Source organism: Meriones unguiculatus, chromosome 1 (genome assembly GCF_030254825.1).
Source record: "Meriones unguiculatus strain TT.TT164.6M chromosome 1, Bangor_MerUng_6.1, whole genome shotgun sequence".
Classification (NCBI taxonomy): domain Eukaryota; kingdom Metazoa; phylum Chordata; class Mammalia; order Rodentia; family Muridae; genus Meriones; species Meriones unguiculatus.
The window spans coordinates 90,772,950-90,794,496 of record NC_083349.1 but is presented as its reverse complement, the minus strand read 5'-3'; the positions used below and the strand labels follow the sequence as shown (position 1 = coordinate 90,794,496).

The 21,547-nt window shown below is 46.0% G+C and overlaps 1 protein-coding gene across 6 annotated transcripts in view; it reads left to right on the top strand.

Annotated features, from left to right (window-relative positions):
- Positions 1-15,033, top strand: part of Ston1 (stonin 1) — a 45,696-nt gene extending 30,663 nt beyond the window's left edge. For 5 of the 6 annotated variants that reach the window (XM_021644499.2, XM_060393332.1, XM_021644500.2 and 2 more), the window contains 3 exons: positions 4,358-6,295; positions 10,552-10,754; positions 11,483-15,033. In XM_021644499.2, the coding sequence (XP_021500174.1) occupies positions 4,405-6,295; positions 10,552-10,754; positions 11,483-11,557 (2,169 nt within the window). In that variant the 5' untranslated portion in view covers positions 4,358-4,404 and the 3' untranslated portion in view covers positions 11,558-15,033. Of the gene's footprint in view, positions 1-737; positions 823-4,357; positions 6,296-10,551; positions 10,755-11,482 lie in introns of those variants that run through there. The other variant, XM_060393337.1, reaches the window with a different exon arrangement.
- Positions 15,034-21,547: the final 6,514 nt, after the last annotated feature.

The following is a 21,547-nucleotide window of genomic DNA, read 5'->3' as shown; positions in this document are numbered from 1 at the left end:
ACCCCTGAGCCTCCTGGCGGCTCCACTGATTCCCAGGAGCCGGGGCCTCGGTCATTGCAGGACAGAGCCCGAGGGCGAGGGGGCCCCGCCAGTCGCTGTGGGTTTAGAGCCCCCAGGAACCCGGTGAGGCAGAACGGCCTCAGCCCCGGCCTAGGCTCTTTTCTAAGCTTGCAGGGGACCAGCAGGGAGAAAAAAAGAGGCCTTACCCAGAAGATTCGTGCCCCAGGTTCGAGTCCCAGCACTGGGTTGTCTCAGCACTGAGACCCTGAAACAGTATTTTTGCTTTAAAAATTTTTTTAAAATTGGATATCAATTGCCATAAAATTGTCTTAGAATTGAAAAGAAGCCCTGATATCTGAAGAGATTGGACATACAGCCAGTCATTGGCAGAGCAATGCCCAGGATTTGGGTGACCTCACCACTCTCAGAGATGTGATCCTAAAAGCTCATGGCCTTTGGTATCATTAGAATAATTTCAATAATTTATGTCCTATCAAAGAAGCAGCGTTTGCTCCATAGAAATGATCACAGAGAAGGCAAATTCACAAAGACAGAGGGCCAGTTAGTGATTTCCAGGGCCCAGGAGAAGGTGAGAGCTGAAGGGGCCAAAGGAGGTCCAGGGCTTATTTTGGGGGCAAGAGGAACGTTCTGGAATCGGTGGCAATTGATGCACAACGCTGATATTATTCTGAGAGCACTTAAGTGCACACTTTTTTTTTCTTTTTTTGGAAAGGGACCTTATGGTATATGAATTGTATCTCAGTGAGTCCTGATTTTGGCCCCTTGCTGGTGCGTAACTTCTGTCTGTACACAGGAATGCAGGTATGTGATGCACAAGTTGTTGGAGAAGCCACGAGTCAAGACCCTTCTGGATGGTAAACTTCACATGTTGGTGGCGGGGGTCCTGCAAATGTGTTATAAACTCATTGGGATTTTAGCTTTCTCCTAAGTTTTCCACTCTACCAATGAAGAAGGTGCATAGTAATCATTCCAGCAAAGACTTAGTGACGATTCACAAGTACTGGATCAAACACTTTCCATCCTCCTATCTGTTTCTCATACAGGGTCTCTCCCTTTGCAGCCTGTGTGCGTGTGTGCGTGCCTGTGTTGAGGAAGGAACATGAAATCTATCCTTTGTAATACAATTTACGTGAATAATGCAAAATAGCTATCCCATTGTTTGGTTTGCCAACAGTCTGGTTATAATCCCTTTTATATTTGTGGCTTCCATTGCAATGATTTTTATTTCTAATTTTGAATCTTTCTTTTTTCCATTGTTTATTAAATTAGCTGTAAGGATTTATAAGTTTTCAACAGAACTGTACACACTGGCTGAACCTCAGATCTCCCAAATGTCTCCCAAATGCTTTCATCGTTCACAGCTGAAATGTTGCCTTCTCTGAACAGTAACTCTCCATTTATCCCTTTCCCAGGGCCTAGCACCCACTGCCACACTTTCTACTCTCTGAGTCTGACTTTCAGCAGCTTGTGTAAGAGCATGGTGTATATGTTTGCGGCTGGCTTGTCTCACCTTATCTGCAATATTCAGGGCCCAGCTGGGTTGTGGCAGGTGTCAGAATTAATTTTTAAGACCCAGTGATACTCCCTTGTGTACACAGATTGCATTTTCTTCATTCTTAGAGGCCTGTGCTGTTTTGTTTTTTAAATAATTCAGTTTTTAAGGGTCCTTGTCTGGCTTTGTTATCAGGGTGCAGTTCAGAAATCAAGTTTAGAAGCAGTCTTTATTCTCCAGGGTTTGGAAGGCTTTGCAAAATATTGATGTTAATTTTTCTTTGAGTGTTTTGCAGAATTTGGCAGGGAAGTCATTTGGTCCTGGGCTTCTCTGTGTTAGGAACATTTTTATAATGAAACCAGTGTCTCTGACTAGTTAAAAGTCTGTTCAAAATTTTATTTCCTCCCTCCCTCCTCTTTCTCTCTCTCCCTCTCTCCCTTTGTCCCTCCCTCCCTCTTTCTCTGCCTCCCTCCCTCCTTCTCTCCCTTCCTTCTTCCTTTCTTCTTTCTTTCCTTTTAGGTCCTTATTTTATGTGTTTGGGTGTTTTACCTGCATGTATGTATCTGTGGAGGCCAGAGGAGGCCAGGGGATCCCTGGGATTGGAGTTACTGATGGTTGTGAGCCACCATGTGGGTGATGGGACCTGAATCCAGTCCTGTGCAAGAGCAGCCCTGGCTCTTAACTGCTGAGCCAACGCTCTAGTCCAGATTTTCTTTTGTTTTATGTATTGGTGTCAGCAGGTTGCATATTTCTAAGAAATTAACTATTTCCCCTAAGCTATCTTAGTTGTTGGTTTGCCCGCAGGCTCTTAAAATCCTTTTTATTTTTGTGACTTCCACCACAAAGTCTTTTATTTCTAATTTTGAATCTTCCTGTTTTTAAATTTTTCACTAGATTAGCTAAGGATTTATCAGTTTTCAACAAAACTGACTCTCAGTCTCCCTATTATTTCTAATGTCTTCTTTCTCCATCTCAGGCATCTTTGTTCTGACTGTTATTTTTCTCTTGATAATCTTATCTTGGCTTCTCTGTTAACTAGCTTCTTGAAGCATAGAGCTGTGTAATTTCTTTGAGTTCACCCTTATTTTTTTTAATGCAGGTGTTTATGGCTGTAGACCTTTCTGTTAGCATGGCATTCACTGTTAATTTTAGAAATCTGTGTTTTTATTTTCATTTGTCTAGTGGTGTTTCCTATAACTCACACTCTCCACTCACCCCCACCCCATTTCCTTTTGAAATTGTGTGACTATGCAATCTCTTTATCTGTTATTGAGGTTGTTTATCTGTCAGTTTCCATGTATTGGTGAATCTTCCAGTTTTCCTTTTGCTATTGATTACTAGGGATCCCCCCACCCCAACCACCTATAGTAGGCAAAAGTACTTTTATTGCCTTAGCCTTCCTAAGTTTAAGGCTTGCTGTGTGATCTAACATGGTCTATTCTGGCGAGCATTCTGTGTGTGCTTGAGAAGGTGTGTCCATGCTTGTCGGCTGGAATGCTTTGCAAATCTGGCAGGTCCGTTGGTGGAAGGGATTGTTCAAGACTCCTTTGTGAAAAAAAAAAAAATTAATGGTCCACATGGATATTACCTCTGTTATGAAAGTGGGATACAGAATCTCCTACTGTGATTTCTTTCTTCACGTCTGTTAGTGTTTGCTTTCTTTGTCTTGGTGACCTGATGCTAGACTCCAGCACATTTACAATTATTTTATCTTCCTTTTGTGTTGATCCCTTTGTTGGTATACAATGTGTCTTCTGTGTTTGGTAACTGGTTTATTCATTGTTTGTTTGTTTTTAAGAGATCTTGTTTATTTTTCTTTTATGTGTATACGTGTTTTTCCTGGCTGCATCTATGTGCACCACATGTATCTGTGGTGCCCAAGGAAGCCAGAAAAAAAGCCTTGGTTGGATGCCATGGAGCTGGAGTCACAGAGGCTTGTGAGTCACTGTGTGGGTGATGGGAAGCAAGCCCAGGTTCTCTGTAAGAACAATTCTTAACTGCTGGACCATCTCTCCAATCCCTGCTTGCTTTTTTTTGAGACAAAGGCTTGCCTGGTAGCTCAGGCCAGGCTGAACTCACTATGTAGTCCAGGCTGGCCTTGGATTAATCAGGTTCCTCCTGCCTCAGCTTCCTAGTTGTTGGAATTGTGGGCATAAGCCATCGTGCCTGGCTTTGTGACTTTTGACTGGAAGTTTATTTTGTCTCTTAGACGTGTGGCCCGTGTGTTAGTTAGCTTTCTGTCATTATAAAAAAATACCTGAGAAAATGAGCTTTAAAAATAAGGGAAAGGCCTATTTTGGTTCACAGTGTTAAGAGTTTTAGTCTATGGCCAGTTGGCCCATGGCCTTTGGGTACATCACAGAGGGAATGTGGAAAGGAGGAAGCCTGTCACCTCAGGGTGTCAAAGAAAAAGGGAAGAGGGAAGAATTCCCACCGTCCCCTTGAAGGGGAAACACCCTCCATGGAGCCAACTTCCTCCCATGAGGCTCTCCCTCCTCAAGTGTCAGTTGTGCCAGGGCCTGAGGACCGTGTCCCCAATGCACTACCCTGGGGGGCAGTTCAGACCACACTCTGTCCTCTGCCCTCTCCACTCTCCTCTGATTACAGCTCCCTTCCCTCGTTTTCAGCTGATGTGTGTTCTTACCTAAAGCAAACTTCTGGGGGGCACAGAGTTCGGCTTTCTTTTTGTTCATTTATCCGCCAAGAACAGCCACTCGGCGGCATGCCTTTGCACATTGTAAAAAGTGTATGCTTTCCACACCCTGGTCTTTCTCAAAATAAAAGCGCTCTAGAATCTCCATTTTAAACCTTTAGTGTATCTGATTTTGTCTTTCTCCTTTACAGAGACAATGTCCCTGACTGTTTGACCAGACCACAAGCTCATCCTGAAGATGTGTTCTACAAACCCAGGCAGCTGGGTCACCTTTGATGATGACCCTGATTTTCAGTCTTCTCAGAAGCCTAAGGATTTTCCTCTGGAGACCCAAGGTGTTTGTAGACCAAATGGACTGAAGCTGAACCTGCCTGGCCTCCGGGACCTTCCTAGTGGCCCCTCCTCCACCAGCAGCACCCCCTTGTCTTCCCCCATGGTCGACTTTTACTTCAGCCCTGGACCCCCAAGCAACTCTCCCCTTTCTACACCCACCAAAGACTTCCCAGGGTTCCCTGGCATCCCGAAAGCAGGGACTCATGTGCTTTATCCCATTCCAGAGTGTTCTTCAAGCAGTCCCCCCACAGCAGCGGGAGCACCGACCTGCCCGCCCCTCGCATCGTCACCCAGCGACCACTCTTGCACTCAGCTGGCTTCCAAAGCTGCCCTTGCAGATGGTGCCAGCCCTCAGCGGGTCCAAAGTGAACCTCTCCAGTTTGAGTACTTTCAGGATGATTGTGCTTTTTCCAACCCATTTTGGAAAGATGAAGGTAGCTCTTCTCATTTCCCCTTTGACTCGCTGGCCAGCAGAAAGCCATTCTCACCGAGGGACAAGGAGGTGCCCATCGATCAAAAAAGCCTAAACCAATGCTCCCTCAGCTACATCTGTGAGAAGCTCGAACACCTGCAGTCAGCGGAGACCCAAGACCCTGTTGGAAATTTGTCTTTGCAGAGTTCATATTCTGGAGACACTATCTCTTCTTTTGTTCCACACACGCTCTTCCGAAGTCAGCCCAAAGCCGGGTGGTCCTTCATGCTGAGGATTCCTGAGAAGAAGAACATGATGTCTTCCCGGCAGTGGGGACCCATTTTCCTGAAGGTTCTGCCAGGAGGGGTCCTGCAGATGTTTTATGAGAAGGGGCTGGAGAAGCCATTCAAGGAGTTCCAGCTCGATCCACACTGTAGACTTTCTGAACCCAAACTCGAGAACTTCAGCATGGCGGGAAAAATCCACACCGTGAAGGTGGAACATGTATCCTACTCAGAGAAAAGGAAATACCATTCCAAGACGGAGGTGATCCATGAGCCGGACGTGGAGCAGATGTTGAAGCTGGGGTCCACGGAGCACCGTGACTTCCTTGAGTTCTTGACTACGGTGGAGGAGGAGCTCATAAAGCTGCCGGCTGTTGCAAAACCAAAGAAGAACTACGAGGAACAAGAAATTTACCTAGACATCGTGGACAACTTTTGGGGTAAAGTTACCAGAGAAGATGGGAAGTTGGTGGAAAGTGCTGTGATAACTCAGATCTGTTGTCTCTGCTTTGTGAATGGGACGGCTGAATGTTTCTTAACCTTGAATGACCTTGAGCTCCAGAAACGAGATGAATACTACTTTGGGAAAGATTCAGGAAAAGGGGGAATTGATATTCTTAACTACCATTTCCACACGTGTGTGAAAGCTGAGGAATTCGAACAATCCAGAATCATTAAGTTCATCCCTCTGGATGCTTGCCGGTTTGAGCTGATGCGTTTCAAAACCCAGTATGGAGAGGATGAGCTTCCCTTCTCAGTGAAGTCCATAGTGGCTGTCCAGGGAGCGTGTGTGGAGCTTCAGGCCTTCGTCAACATGACCCCAGCAGCTCAGAGGTCACCCCATGCCAGTTCCTCGAGGTGCTGTGACAATGTCATGATTCACTTCCCTGTCCCAGCCCAGTGGATCAAGGCCCTCTGGACCAGGAACCTACAGAGGCAGAAGTCCCTGAAAGCCAAAATGAACCGTCGGGCATGTCTAGGGAGCTTACAGGAGCCAGAGTCTGAACCTGTCATTCAGGTCACTGTGGGATCGGCAAAATATGAGAGCGCCTACCGGGCTGTGGTGTGGAAGATAGATCGACTTCCCGACAAAAACTCAAGTAAATACCCAACACCTAGGTTGACTTTCACAGCACTTTCACAGTGTTCTCACCCACATACTTGGGCCCACAGCAGGCAGAAGCAGATGGTACCTTGAGAGCTGAGGGCACACTCGCAGAGCCAGGTGGGAGGAGGGACACCTAGCCAAACAGCTGGTCTGTTTTCTCCAGTGTTTATGTCTACCACATGAGTTTGTCTTCTCCTACCTCTTGACCATTAAAAGAAATGCCATCCTAGTTAGAGACTGTGTGGTGGTTCCAGGGAAATGTTTACAGCAATGGGGGGAGGGAGGAAGGAAGAAAGGGAGGGAGGGAAGGAGAACCTTCCCATTCTCCAGGATCTCCGTGGTTAAAGCTGTTCTCTTGTAAACGGCCTGGACAGAGCCCTCACCATGGTGTCCCTGGCAGCTCCTTCTGGGTCAGTCTCAAGTGCTGGGTAGTTCCAGCTCTGTTCTGGTGAGCAGGGGTCACGTGTGTGTGCATCTCCCTAGAACTCAGCACAGAGCTGGACAGACTTTTGTGGAGGAAGTCAGTGGAATGCTGGAGGGAAGGGATGGCTCCTCCTTCCTATACGTTCTTGCCAATCCAGTCAGTTGATATCCTGGATTCCTGGACAAGCCAATGTTGTTGACAGGGCTCGATAGCAAGGAACATACAGTCATTATTTCCACTCTACACAGACACCGTGTCTGACTCTTTGGTCCCAGTACCAATGGAAAACACCGGAGTCGGGGTGTCACTCAGCCCTCAGGGGTAGTCTCTGGGTCCAGGAGGTTCCATGCTATATAGCAACCTGCCTGCCTTGCTATTTTTGTAAAAACGAGCCAGGAGTCTGCTTGCCATGGGAGATTTAAAAAAGACAGATGGATTTCAGAATCATTCCTTGAGAACATGGTAGTAAGAGTTCCAAACTGGCTTCCCCGACACAAAGAAAGGGAAAAGGTTTAACTTGTCCCATTAGCCTAGCTATCAGAGAGTCGATGCATGATCTCTGTGGGTTATGCCAGTCACTGACATTCCTATCACGTGGGAGCTGAGCAGCTGATTCCATCAGTGCCATCCGTTGTGACCAGCCCCAGCGCCATCAGACTTGCCCTGAGCTATCTTGGCTATGTCATGGGGAAGTACTGTAGCTGACTGGAGACACATGGAGGCTGAGTGAAATGTGACTTCTGTAAGGACAGTGTGAAGTATCCTGTCGGATGACAGGCTGGGGACTCCCATCCTGCACAGGGCACTTGGGTTCCTCACTTTCCCCAGTTGGTATCAGGTACCTGCTGGATCCTGTCTGTAGCCCAGACTCAGGCTGGTTACATCAGCAAGCTGCCAGTCACAGACAAGGACCAGTCCAGGAAGCGGGTCCAGGTCCTGCCTAGATCTTTCGGATCTGTAGGGAAGTGCTCCTCAACTGGGGTGTGAGTCAAGCATACCGGGGTCTGAAAACCCATCCGCTTTTTCCAAGGGACAGTCAGGTATTCACAGCACTTACAGAGCTCTCTCCAATAAAAGCACTTCCTCAGTGCTACAGTAGAGCACAGCATGGCGCTGAGAAGCTCCAGATTCGCTGAAGGGCCCTGAAGGACTAGAGGTCCTTCGGGGCTGCAAAACGCAGGGTCAGAGGATACTGATCCTCATCACCTACCCCAAGTGCACACAAGAAAGGTTTGGCTATATAACAAGCGAGTGGATGTTTCCCCAAATTTGCCCCTCAATTCATCTCCATACCCGAGTGTTCTGCTAGAGTGAAGGCAGATTAAACATGAAACAGCTCACTGATCAAGGGGCCCGGAGTGGGAGAGAGAGACAGCAAGGGTTAGCGGCCTTGGATTCAGAAAGGGGCCTGGCCAGTAACTGCAGCTTTCCAGCTTGGCTTCCCCCAGGGTCATTCTTGTTTCGCTCTATGTCATCAGCATCTTGGTTCTTTCCCCCATGATTTGGTCTTCCTGTGTCCATTTTCTTAAGCTCTTAGTAGTTTAGCTTCAGAGGTGGAGTATTTTGGATCAGGAGAGATCAACCAGACCTAAAAAGACCTTGTGGTTTGCCGTCTCAGTCAGGAGCTGCGGAATTACTCAGAGAATAATTACTAAGGCCCGGCAGTGCCCCCTCGTGGTTGGTACTGAGATAGCATGTTCTTCTCAATCATTTCTAAGTTTGACTAGTATCTTTCAGGCAGGGTACCTGTTCTTTTCAGATTCAAGCCTGGAAAAAACAAGTGGGTAAACACTGTAGACTGACCAAAACCATGGAGAAAGACACCAGAAAACTTGAGAGAAATACTTTTGCCACCGTATTTTTTAGGAAAAAAGGTAGAAGTGTTATTTGTATCATTTAAAAACTAGTAGGTCTTCACACCTCATTTTCATTGGGGAACCAAAAAATTTTCCTGTACAATGTATACGCCAATTAAGTAAACTTCATCTTTGCTTTCAAGTCTAAATATGTAGAATGCACAGTTCCCTGATGGGTACATTATAGTAACTGGATACATTGGCTTTAAAATAAAATAGGACTTGGCAAAATAACAGTGTAAGTTCAGCCTGTCATACCACTGCCTCTGCTGGTTAGCAGTCCTCACAATAAATTTGTAAGACCCTCACTGGGGAAACTGAGGCTTCAAGAGTTAGGTAGCTTGCCGAGGCTCACACAGCTCTTAAGGGACAGAGCTGGGTCTGGAGTTGCTGTTCTAAAGCTCTCTGCAGTAGTAGAAGGGAGAGGCCGCAAACCAGAGAGGATGAAGGATTGTGGGAATCCCGTTCTTCTCTGCCTCTCTGATCTCTTTCTCTCTCTCCCCACACACTGTGTGTGTGTGTGTGTGTGTGTGTGTGTGTGTGCGTGCGCGCGCGCGCGGGTGCACATGCGTACGTGCGGAAACCCGCCTGCAGTGATGCGGTAGCTTACGGCCCCTCAGACGCCACGGCTATCCTGTCTTGTCTGGGTTAGTGTGGTGGAGCGAGCATCTTCTGGCTAATGGATGGATGGCCTTTTCCAGCTTCAGAATTCAATCAGTCTCTCTATGAGAACCAGGCTTCAAGGAGCGAAAGGCAATTCATCTTTCAAAATAAATTTAAGCACAGTCTTTTAAACTCACGTTTTTGTGCCTAAAGCTATACTCTGATGAAAATGTTCTTTCTTGGCTGTATCAGCAGCACAGGAATTTAATCTGGTCTTTGAAATTAATTTTTTTTAAAGTTACATTTATGTAAAGATAGATTAAACTAGATATGACTAGATGTCATGAACAATGTGAAAAGACCATGGTACCTTTGTGACGTTACCAAAGGGATGCACACTCAACTGTCCTTGTTTGTTTAGAGACAAGAGCTCAGGCTGGCCTCAAACTCCTGATGTACCACAGAATGACCTTACACCCCAATGCCCCTACCACTGCCTCCTAAGCTCAGGCGTCTGCTTGGCTCCAAAATGTTGATACGTTAAAACTGCCTTTCTCTCCCTCCCCCCCTTCTCCCTTCTTTCCTCTCTTTCTCCCTCCCTATTCTCTCTTCCTCCCTCCTATCTCTCCCTCCCTCCTCTCTCTCCCCTCTCTCTGACACACACACACACACACACACACACACACACACACGCACTATGTAATTCCCGTTTAAGCTTTCTGAGTACACCCAGAACTGGCAGGCATTACATAGAGCCGGGCTCAGCATAGGTAGATTGCTATGATAATTCATTTTATTGAGAACAGATATTAGACGGAAATACTGAAGGCCAGCATGCCTGCTTCTATACTGTAATCTGTTCCAGCAGAAGCTTTTCAGAACAATGAGTGGGAATTTCAGTGTGAAAATAAATGCATCCCACCAAAACTAAAAGAATTGTACTAAAACAACAAGGCCGACTTTTGAAAGCCGGGCTTTTGGAACCATATAACCTAATTTGAAGTTTATCTTTGCATTATCTAAACATAAACACTGGTTAAAACAACGACTGGGGAATTACTGGAGTTTATTCACTCTATTCAGAAGAAAGGTTTCTAGGGGCTGACGCACACTGTGCCCAAATCTGTTTCTTACAAATATTGTTCTTACCTTTGACTAGAGAACATTTGTAATGTTTGTGACTAAAGCCATATTTGGAGCCGGTCTGTGTGGACATCCAAGAGCTGGTGCTTTGGGCATGAGCCTGGACGCCTCCCAGTTGCGCACAGCTGCGTTCGCTGACGGGATTATTAGCCCAGCGAGAAGCGAGTGTTTAGCCTCTTCCCTTGCCGCTGACTCACCTGGACTCTGGTTTGGCTTCTCTAGGCCCCGATCAGCCCCATTGTCTGTCATACAAGTTAGAGCTTGGATCAGACCAGGAGGTCCCCTCGGACTGGTATCCGTTCGCTACCGTGCAGTTTTCAGTGCCCGAAGCCTGCGCGTCTGGGACAGAGGTGAGGGCCCTGGGAGTGGAGAGCGACGTCCAGCCTCAGAAACATGTGTGCCGGCGAGCTTGCTTCAACATCCAGGTACCGAGTTCCCGGTCAGGTTACCGTTTCTAGATCCGGGGCAGGGCCTGGCCTGGCCATAAACATGTGGTTTGCCCCTAAGAGTCAGTCAGTCAGTCAGTCAGTCAGTCAGTCAGTCTGTCTTTTCTCTTCTCTCTCCGATGTATTCAACACAGGAAAAGCTCAGAGCTCAGCCAGGGAAACTTAACGGTCCTCATGGACATCTGCTGGGAAATGTCTCTGTGCATCCACTGATTTTTTTCCCCCTACTGAGTGAGGGGCAGCTGGTACGATGTGCTGTCCTCCAGCCTCAAGAACCACCCCTCCCCAAGTAGTTAGGAGCTGTACTTTAGAAGACATTGGCTTTGCCTGTGTCGTGTCTACTCTTGGGTCAGCCTGTCCCAGTGATGGGCAAAGGCAGCCACTCAAGGACCAATGAGTGTTCCTCTGGGCTCGCCATCCTGCAGGACCATTCCCACGTCAGCGGCCTAGAGTACGGCAGATTTAAGATAAAAATCATGATGAGAGCTATGATTTTAGAGAGCTTCAGCTTTGATTCAAGAAGGCAGGATCCGGGGGCTTGGTTCCCACAGAACAAAGAAGAGGGGCTCCCTATTGAGCTGGCGTGAGACAGTGGGCGGGCTGTGGGTGTCCACAGGGCGAGGCGGCCATCAGGAAGAAACAGTACACAGAGCTCTTGACTGTGCCATGTCTGCTAACCCTGCCAGGGCTTTCTTTTCTCCCTACAGGTTGAAATAGAAACGAAGTGGATTCAAACAGATGGAGAAGACCCAGATAAAGCCAGTGGCTGCGTGACTCAGTAAATGACGAGACTCCCCACGTGTCCCCCTGTGTCCCTCACCCCCGGTCATCCTATAGACAGGGCAGGAAGTTCTGCTGCTGTATGGTGGGACTGAGTTCTGAGTGTGGAGAACTGTAAGCCCCAAAGCAGGCTGTCTGCATGTTACTCTTCTGATGTTTTCGCTCTGTGTCCACGGGCTGTGTCCATGGCTCGTGGTAGTTCCATCTTGTTGAAACCCAGAGGTTTGTTATCTGATGTGAGACCTGCTGGCTAGTTTGGCTGAAGAGTATTTGGGTTTGACGACTCAGTGACTTTGTTTTGTAATCTGGGTTGTGATACCCCATCTCGTCTTGCGTTCTGTGTGGAACAGTTTGAAGGGATTAGAAGGATTAGGAGATGTGCCGTTGTTGGAGGAAGTGTGTCCCTGGGGGTAGGATCTGGGGTTTCAAAAGCCCAAGCCAGGCACAGTCTACTCACTCTCTGCCTGCGGATCAGGATGAAGCTCTCGGCTAATGCTCCAGCGCCACGAGTGCGTCAAGCTCCTGCCGTGCCCCTGCCGTGATGTACTAACCCTCTGAAAAGGTGAGCAAGCCAGTGAGCAGCACTCCCCCCTGTTCTCTGCCAGCTCCTGCCTCCAGGTTCCTGCCCTGCTCAAGTTCCTGTCCTGACCTCCTTTGATGGCGAACTGTGGTCTGGAAGTGTAAGCTGAATAAACCCTTTCCTCCCAACCTTGTTTTTGTCACGGTGTTTCATCACAGCAGCAGTATCCCTCACTAGGTCAGTTAGCACATGGACTACCAGGAAAGGTAACCAAAGAGATGGAACCCCAAATCTGCGATGTCTCCTGTGCAGCCCTGATGTGTGGTTAGGTGAAGAGAGGTGCTGAAGGCATGCACTGAAGTGGAGATTTGGAGGTGTCTGTGGTTTTGCATGATCTAAGTGTCCTCTGACGACACTGGGAAGTCATCTTCAGCTGCATTTGCTACCTGTCTTTCCCTTGTGTGGGATCATTTTCAAAATGTCTTTGTATGAAGATTGTTTCTATTGGTACATATTTTGGAATGAGTTACTAAGATACTGTGCCTTTTGGTGGGGGGAGGGGCAGGATTTCTTTAAAAATGAAACCAGGATCATTGAACATAGAGAAAAATATTTATGTAGATTCAGGATGGACATGTGAAGTTGACGAATACAGTTTGACAGAAGTAACAGTGCTTTGCAGAAGTGTTTCCTGTAGCCAGTGCACTCCACTCCCTCTGAGAAGGCTAAGCCAGCCTGATGCTCTAAGCTGGTGTTGCCATCCCTTGGTCTCACTGAGGTCTGCTTCATTGAGAGTATGTTCTTTAGAGGATGTGCGGAGTGAAAGATACTGTGTAATTTTAGCTACGCTCCACGGTAGACAGCTCACCTCTTCAGAGCCAGAAGTGACTCGACAGTGTCTAGTAGGATGCCAGCAGCACGCACACCAGTCATTACCGTGGTGAAATGCCAGCTGCACACGCACCAGTCATTACCGTGGTGAGCCAGCGTCCTGCACTTTATGAACTTGAGGTTTTGAGGATTTTTCTTCTTGGTTTATAAAACAAGTCCTCCATGTCGTGTTAATATGCACTTGATTCATACTGAGCCTTATCTGTGACTGGAAGCTGTCTTCCCCACTCTCGGTTTGTTTTGAGTCAAAAAGTTACACGCAGCTGTTTGAAAACACATTTGCTTGTTGGCCTACAGAATTTATTTTCATGCATTTATCTTGTGTTACATTCATTTTCGTCTATTCAAATAGATTAAAACAAACATTCACGATGGTTTGTGTAAGATTTTTATTGCTCTTATTATTTTACTGTAAGGGCACAGAAAGCAAAAACCAATGCTAAAAATGGATTCTATTGCTCTATTTTAACTTTGTTTGATACATCGCCCATAATATTTGCTTGAGGGTCATTTGCTTGACGAATAGAACACATATGTGTGTGAGTGTGTGTTTTATAAAAATCCTACCATCTTTCCTTATCTTCTGGAGCAGACACACTTTCACTCAGGTCTGCTTGGAACAAATACGGAGACCTTGAGAACCGATGCCCGGAAATCCCAGAGAAGCTAGCTGGGTTAGTTACCCCTTCTCTGCGGGGTTTTATGGCCTCCTGTAGACAAGGAACTTGAGTGGATGCAAATGAACGTCATGGAAGTTTTCTGAGAGCCCAGAGAGAGAAGGCGTGGCATGCAGTAATGCCACGTGCAGGTTGAGGAGACCAGAGACGGATGATGCGGTGATTTGGAGCAGACAGACAGACAGACAGACAGACGGAGAGAAACGCTTTGGGGCGTAGCAGAGGAGGCTGCTGGCTGTGTCTGCTGTTGATGGAGACTGGAATAGCTCCCCGAAAGACCCATTGACCCTAAACAGCCAGGAGAAGGAAAGGGGTTTGCACCTTCTCTCCTCAGTAACCTTCTCTTTCCTGAGTAGGGCTGGGAGGTTGAAAGGGAAGTAAAGGCCGAAACCACAGACAAAATAGAGTTTAAACTAGTGCTACAGATGAACTTAATGCATATTCATACTGTAAAAGAAATCTAGCAAGGGTTCCAGGCGTTACTTCTCCTGCCTCAAAGGTTGGCTAGTATGTGTGGGTCACATTGCTAGGGGCCATCTCAAGCTTCAGTACTGAGGTTGGACTGACAAGCCCAAATTGACTTTCTGGAGCAATGTTGATAGCATGATCAGCAGGCTGCAGCTGCACATGTGTTAATTTGCACATCTATCAGGCCCTTAAATATTCCATTACTTAGTGTTAGGCTAACGTTAGGGAGGAGACGCTTTCTAACACAGTTCTGACCTTGGAAACGGCAGGAGGTAAAATGTGACTTCTAAGCCCCGCATGAAAACGTACCATGGCCTTAAGGTGGACAGTGTAAGAAGTAAAAGCCTCTTCCAGGAAGCAAGCCGTGATCTTCAAAAGCCCCTGCTTTTAAAGGAGGCCAGGAGGGAATTCAAGAAGAAACACCCCATTTTAACACTTCAATTTAGATAACTTCTTTTCATGTGCTCTTTACTTTGGAGTCTGTGGCCAACTTCAAGGACACCAGCAGTTGATAGCTTGTCCTTCTGCCTTCACTGCTCTGGTCAGGTCATCTTGTCAGCACGGGCTACATTAACCTATGCAGGTCTGATGGTAAGGACACTTCCCGTTCCTGTGGGAAGCGTGAAAGTGTATCAATGACAAAGATACTGAAGCCAGGCTCTCCAGCTTGCCCTAAGTCTGTATACAGAGAACTGTAGTGCCTTTCATTCAGGAGCTATGTTTACGACTTAGCCTATTTCTTACAAATTTAGTTAGATAGTTTTCCTCAACAATGACCGTTGTTACAATGTTTTACTCAAAATATGGCTTCCTGACCTGTTGTTACAAATACAGAACAGACTGAACTTTGATAATCATGTAACAAAGTATATTGTAGATTATGTATTGATTTTTATAAAATTAAAGATGTATTTCAAATGGTTCTGCCTGTGCTCTGGATTGACATCTTCTTGTGCAAGGCCTGGGGCCTTTTTTTCTAAGGTGTGAAATCAATTTTAATAACCTTAGATGGTTGACTTTGTCAGGTGTATGCACAGGACTTCACCGCTGAGTCTCTTGAGATGGCATGTCAGCATAACCTGGAAAATAAATACAACCAGACTCTAACTGATCATAATGTAATAGATGATCAAGAAAATAATTAAGCTGGGTGCGGTGGCACATGCTTGTGATCCCAGAACTCTGGGAGGCAGAGCAGGTGGATCTCTGTGAGTTCAGGATCAGCTTTGTCTACAAAACGAGTCTAGGACAGCCAAGGCTACACAGAGAAACCCTGTCTCAAGAAAACAAAAAGAAAAAAAAAAACCATTTATGTTTGCATATGTGCACATGAGTACAGTGCGGTGCAGAAGGGGTGGATCCCCTGGAGCTGAAGTTTCAGACACTTCTGAGCTGCTGGGTGTGGTGCTTGGGAACTGAACTCAGATACTTTGAAAGAGCAGTATGGAATCCTAACTGCTGGGTCATCCCTCTGATACCAAGAATGTTTTTGTTTGTTTGTTTAACATATAATCATGACACATAAGGATATGGAATTGCTCTGACTGCCTCCTCCCTAAGGCTAGCACTAGAAGGCACCTCACAAGCTTCTAAAGGAGAGGCTGCCAACAGTTCTACTTGGCTATGATGCCTAAGGACCACCTCCATGACCAGCAGGGCACAGTGACCCTGAGAGTACAGCAGTGATATTCATACCTTTTTGGTAACCAACAGCTCTCTAATTGGACTTAAGATTTGCTCAACAAAAGGGAAACTATGCCTGGTACTAGAAACCTGGCTAATACTCAGTGCACGTGAAGTCATGGATGCTGGAGGACAGCCTATGACTATTCCTTTACTGAATCCGTATAATTCACTGAACAATCTAACCACAGCCTAAGCATTTGTCTTTGTCTTAGTCACTGTTCTGTTGCTGTGAAGAGACACCAGGACCAAGACAACTCTTCTAAAGGAAAGCGTTTCATTGGGGCTGACTTACAGTTTCAGAGGTTTAGTCCATTATCATCATGGTGGGAAGTATGGCGGCATGCAGGCAGACAGGCGCTGAAGTGGTAGCTGAGAGTTCTACATCGGAATGAAGGCAGCAGGAAGAGAGAGAGAGCCTCTGAGCTTGGCTTATACTTCTGAGACCTTAAAGCACACCCCAGTGACACACTTCCTCAACAAGGCTACACCCACTCCAACAAGACCACACCTCTAATCCTTTCAAATAGTGTAATTCACAACTCCCTAAGCATTCAAATATATGAGCTTATGGGAGCCATTCTCATTCAAACCGCCAGAGCCTTTACATATAGATAAATGTAGTGTAGATCCTTTATCACAGAAACTTATCTCTGTAACAGAGGAAGAGCACTATCAAAACCACAACCAACCCAAATGCAGAGTTGTGGAGTCTCAGAGGCTACATCTCCAAAAATATTCTGCACCTGAGGCTCAGGGAACATTGCAGAGGGAGCTGGCAGAATGATTGAAAGAGCTAAAAAGTCAGGGAGTTTGCAGTGAAATTACGTTCCCCAGTAACATTGAAGCTATACCCATAAAGTCCCACCAACATGACTGCCCGGACATGAGCAGAACAGAGATGACACTGATAGACATGCCTACACAAAGAATTACAGGCAACTGAAGAAAGCTGACAACAGGAGGATGTCCTTCTCCAGGGAAGAGTATATGTACCATTGGTTAATCAGTACCAATTGAGCAGCCGGAAAACCATACATCCAGGAACATTATGCTGATGAAGGAGACTATATTTAGTAGCACACACACATATATACCCATATACATGCAATAACAATTAATAAAAAAAAAAAAAGAAGCCATGAGTTTGAAAGACAGAAAGAAGGATTATATGGGAGGGCTTGGAAAGAGAAAAAAGAGGAGAGAAATGCTGTAGTTACATTATACTCTCAATATTATAATCACGACACATAGGATATGAAGTGAGCATATGAATATGATTTTATTCTATTTAACTCATTAACTGCTGAGGAAACTGGTAAGGTGTGGAATAAATGGCTTCAAAAAACATCAAAGAACAGAGACCCCATAACTAAGCCTTTGGCAGAGTGTAAGGAATCATAGGAAGGAAGAATTAGTATAACCTAGAGGGGACAGGGAGCCCCACAAGGTCCAAATATATCTGAGCACAGGGTTCTTCTCTGAGATGGTTTATCCAACCAAGGACCATGCATGGATATAACCTACAACCCTGCTCAGACATAGCCCATGGTAGCTCAGTATCCAAGTGGATTCCCTAGTAAGGGGGATAGGAATTGTTTCTGACATGAACTCAATGTCTGGCTCATTGAGCTTCCCCTCCCCCTTGAGGGAGGAGCAGCTTTGCTAGGCCACAGTTAAGGACATTGTAACCATCCTGAAGATACCTGTTAAACTAGGGCCAGATGGAAGGAGAGGAGGACAGCCCCTCTCAGTGGACTCAGAAGGAGGCAGGGAGGAGATGAGGGAGGGAGGGGAGGATTGGGAGGGAAAGAGGGAGAGGGCTACAGCTGGGATACTAGTGAATGTATACAATTATTTAAAAATAAAAAAAATATTAAAGAAAAAAGAGCAGAGACACATATAGGAAGCCAGAACTTCTGAAACAAAGCCACAAACAGATGCTGGATTGGCAGTTCTCAACCGTTTGAATCTCTGCTGGGTGGAGCCTCTCAGAGGACAGCTGTGCTTGGCTCCTGTCTCTAAGTGTAGCAGGGGCTGGCTCTGTCCCATGGGGTGGGTCTCAGGTTGCTCTTTCTTTATCCCTGCACGATCCCTGTGGATTGTGACCTCTTTTGCAAGGGGTAACATATCAAATATCCTGCATATCAAATAGTTACACTATGATTCACAACTGTAGCAAAATTACAGTTATGAAGTAGCAACAAAACAATTTTATGGTTGGGGGTCACCACAACATGGGGAACCATTTTAAAGAGTCACAGCATGAGGAAGGTGGATAACCACCATGCCAGATGCTCTGAGCCTCCGCTGATAATGGTCACTAGTTCTTCCTATCCTAAGACAATTAATTTGCGTTTCTGTGGAAGAGGATCATGTTCATTAATATCAGGTTTGTTTGTTTGTTTTTAAACTTACAGACCTGATAAACAATTCTAAGATAAGGTGTGCTGCTCAGTGTTTTTGTCAAACTGACACAAGCTAGAAGAGGAAACCTCAGCTGAGAAATGCTTCTATATGATTGGGTTGTAGGCTTGTCTGGGGACATTTTCTTGATTAATGGCTGAGAAGGGAGGGCCTGGACCGCTATGGGTGTGCCCCTCCTGGGCAGGTGATCTTGGGTGGTATAAAAAGTCCAGCTATGGGGCTGGACAGACAGTTCAGAGGTTAAGAGCACTGGCTGCTCTTCCAAAGGTCCTGAGTTCAATTGCCTGCCACCACATGGTGGCTCACAACCATCTATAATGAAATCTGGTGCCCTCTTCTGGTGTGCAGGTGTACATGCAGGCAGAATATTGTACACATAATAAATAAACAAATCTTTTAAAAAAAGTCAAGCTATGAAAACCATGGAGAGCAAGTCAGCAAGCAGCACTCCTCCATGACCTGCGCATCAGCTCCTGCCTCCAGGTTCCTGCCTCGAATTCCTAACTGGCCTTTCTTGGACGATGGACCAGGATTGGGAAGAGTAAGGCAAACAAACCCTTTTTTCCCAAAGCTGATTTTTTTTTGTCTTTGTCACAGCAGTAGACACCAATTTCAGACAGAAGGAAAAGTGTTGATGGCTTCAGTGAACAAACTGGCTAGGACTCCAAACTCCTTTCACCATTTTCCTTTTCTAAGAATTAAAAAAATTGCGTTTTTATTTATGTATTTTTATGTCTTTGTGTCTCTCTGTCTCTGTGTGTGTCCAGGGGTTTAAACTCAGGTTGTCAAGTTTGAGGGCACGTTCCCTTACCCGCTGAGCCACGTCTCCAGGCCTCCCATTTTTCTAGACAATAGGACAAACTTTATCTACCGAGTGGAATCATACACTGTTGTAATATATAAACACTGTGTATTTAAAAGCAAGGCTTTTAAGGTTTAGAAAAGCCACTGTTATATAATTGTTACAGAGAACACTTCAGAGAAGGTGTGAAAGGAGGAGTGGGGCCTGGGTTGGCCATGACAGACCTGAAGACAACTCTGCCGATTTAAAGTCAACAGGACGGAAACCCAGTCCTCTGCATGTAGCTCTGTCTGCCCTGGAGTTCACGCTGTAAACCAGGCTAGCCTTGAACCCACAGAGGTCTGTCTGTCTCTGTCTCCCGAGAGCTGGAATTAGAGGTGTGCGGCAGCATGTCCACAGGACCCACATTGCCCCTCAAGCTGCCCTCCGCCCTCCACACATGCACTGTGCCACACTCACCGGCCAAATAAACTAGAAGTGAACAAGTAAATAAATGTGAAAGAGCAAAACAAAACAGAGCCCCACCAGCCCTGCACAGGGGCCGGGCTGCAGAGCATGCTTTTAGGCCCTCCTTGCAATCATAAGACTTTGCTTGAACGGTTCGGGAGCAGGCAAAGGCCATAAACCGCCCGTTTTTGCTCTCTGCCAACCAATTCCTCACCCCCCCCCCCCCAGCCAGCTCTTTCCAGCTTCCTGGTCTGTCCTGCCCCGTTGGTGCAGAGAGACAGTTATTTCTATGTCATCTTTTCTACACCCTCCCCCTGTCCTGGAAGTAGCTACTCCTTTCCACGGTTCTAGGGTGGGGTCGTGTGTATTTGGTGAGGCATTTACCGGTGTGTGTCATTCTTGGCAAGCATGTCATGAGTTCAACCTGATTGCCTGCATATTTCCCTGGATCAGATGAAACAAGGACTTTTTTTTGGTTACAAGTAAATTAGTAATTTCCTGCTTTCAGGGATACTGAAAATACAAATTGGTCTGTAATTAATTTTTGGAATATTGGGGTGGAATCCAGGATCTTACACAACTTGGTAAACTCTGTGCCTCAAATTCATCATCCACAAATCATAACTAATTTAAAAAGGATAGGTGCTGGTTATGAAGCAAATAGCTGAGTTCCAAAATAAAATCTGATAGTTTATAGTGTGTCTTTAAAATCATTGTTGTCCATGTTCTGCAGGCTTAAAGCTGAAGTGAAGGGAATGAAAGGCACCATTCCACTTTGCGGTCTGACACTTACCCTTCTATTGGCGCCAGCGTTGTCTTCCATACCTCAAGAGGAAATGCCGCTTTTAAAGTAACACAATTGTGTATTGACACATCCCTAAAAAAAAAAAAAAAGTCTTTGTTCTAGCCGCAAATGCTAGGAAGTCCAAAAAAATTGAGTTGCAGTACACATTTCGAACAGCAGATGGCGCTATCGGGCAGGCCTCTGCCACCCAGCGTCGGAAGCAGTGGCGGAGCTGGGTGCTTACATTTTGATTAATAAAAGATCTTGAGGGCACTCTATAAGCATTTCAAAGCATTGTGAGTCCGGTGGAGCATAATTAAAATTAATGCAGTAGACAATCTCTTTAAAGTATTCCTAATGCCGTGTCTGAAAGTGCTGTTGAATACAATTTTACACATCCAAAAGATTTAAATACTACGCTTATCTCTAAGCATTTCTAACTATTAAAGGGACAGGAAAATACTGTTCTTTTTCTTCATTTTTCAAACAAATGTTTTATATCAGTTATATGCTAAATCCTTCTCTGAAGAAATACTTGTACAGTAATCCATCAATCCCCTTTCCTGTGTCTCAGGGTCAGCCGAATGCTTGCTTGCCGAACACTCCATGCTACCTTGACGCAGGGCCGAGCCTTTGTTCTCTTAGTCCTCAGGAAGCTGTCTCCCACACCCAGGAACCTTCCCGAGCGGACTTAATCATTTCTTTATTAAGCACATCTGGACATTTTCTTTCTAAAATTCTGTTCATCATGAACAAGCCTGTAAATATAGCCGAGCCATTCCTAAAGGTGTCTTCCACACTGTGGTGCCAAGAGTGGCTGCTGTGCCACTCTGAGCTGTCTCAAAATGCCATGTCATTGCAATTAGACATCTTGCTGGTCATTGAAAGGCTTGTCCGGCTTACCATCTTGTGTCTGCATTTTCTTAGCTATTGGGAATAAGCAGGGACAAAACAGTGAACTTCTGCTCATATATGAAGGGCATATAACACCGGAGGAAGCAGACAAGCAACAGACAGCAATGTGTAATTATTGCTGTGCAGGAAAATAAAGCAGGCTATGGTGACAGAATGGCAGAGGCTTGAAAGAAAAGGAGCTATCCACGGCCTGCAGGGTAGAGATAATCCAGCAGAGGGCGCTGCAGGAACACAGACGTTGGAGCCGGGTACCAGTCTCTAGCAAGCAGTGCAGTTTCCAGGGTGGCTGGGACGCCCCAGGAGCAGATTGCAGTTTGGAGGGGTCGCCAGTGGGTTCCGATGGACATGTGCTAAGACTATCTGGGGAGCTGTCAGAAC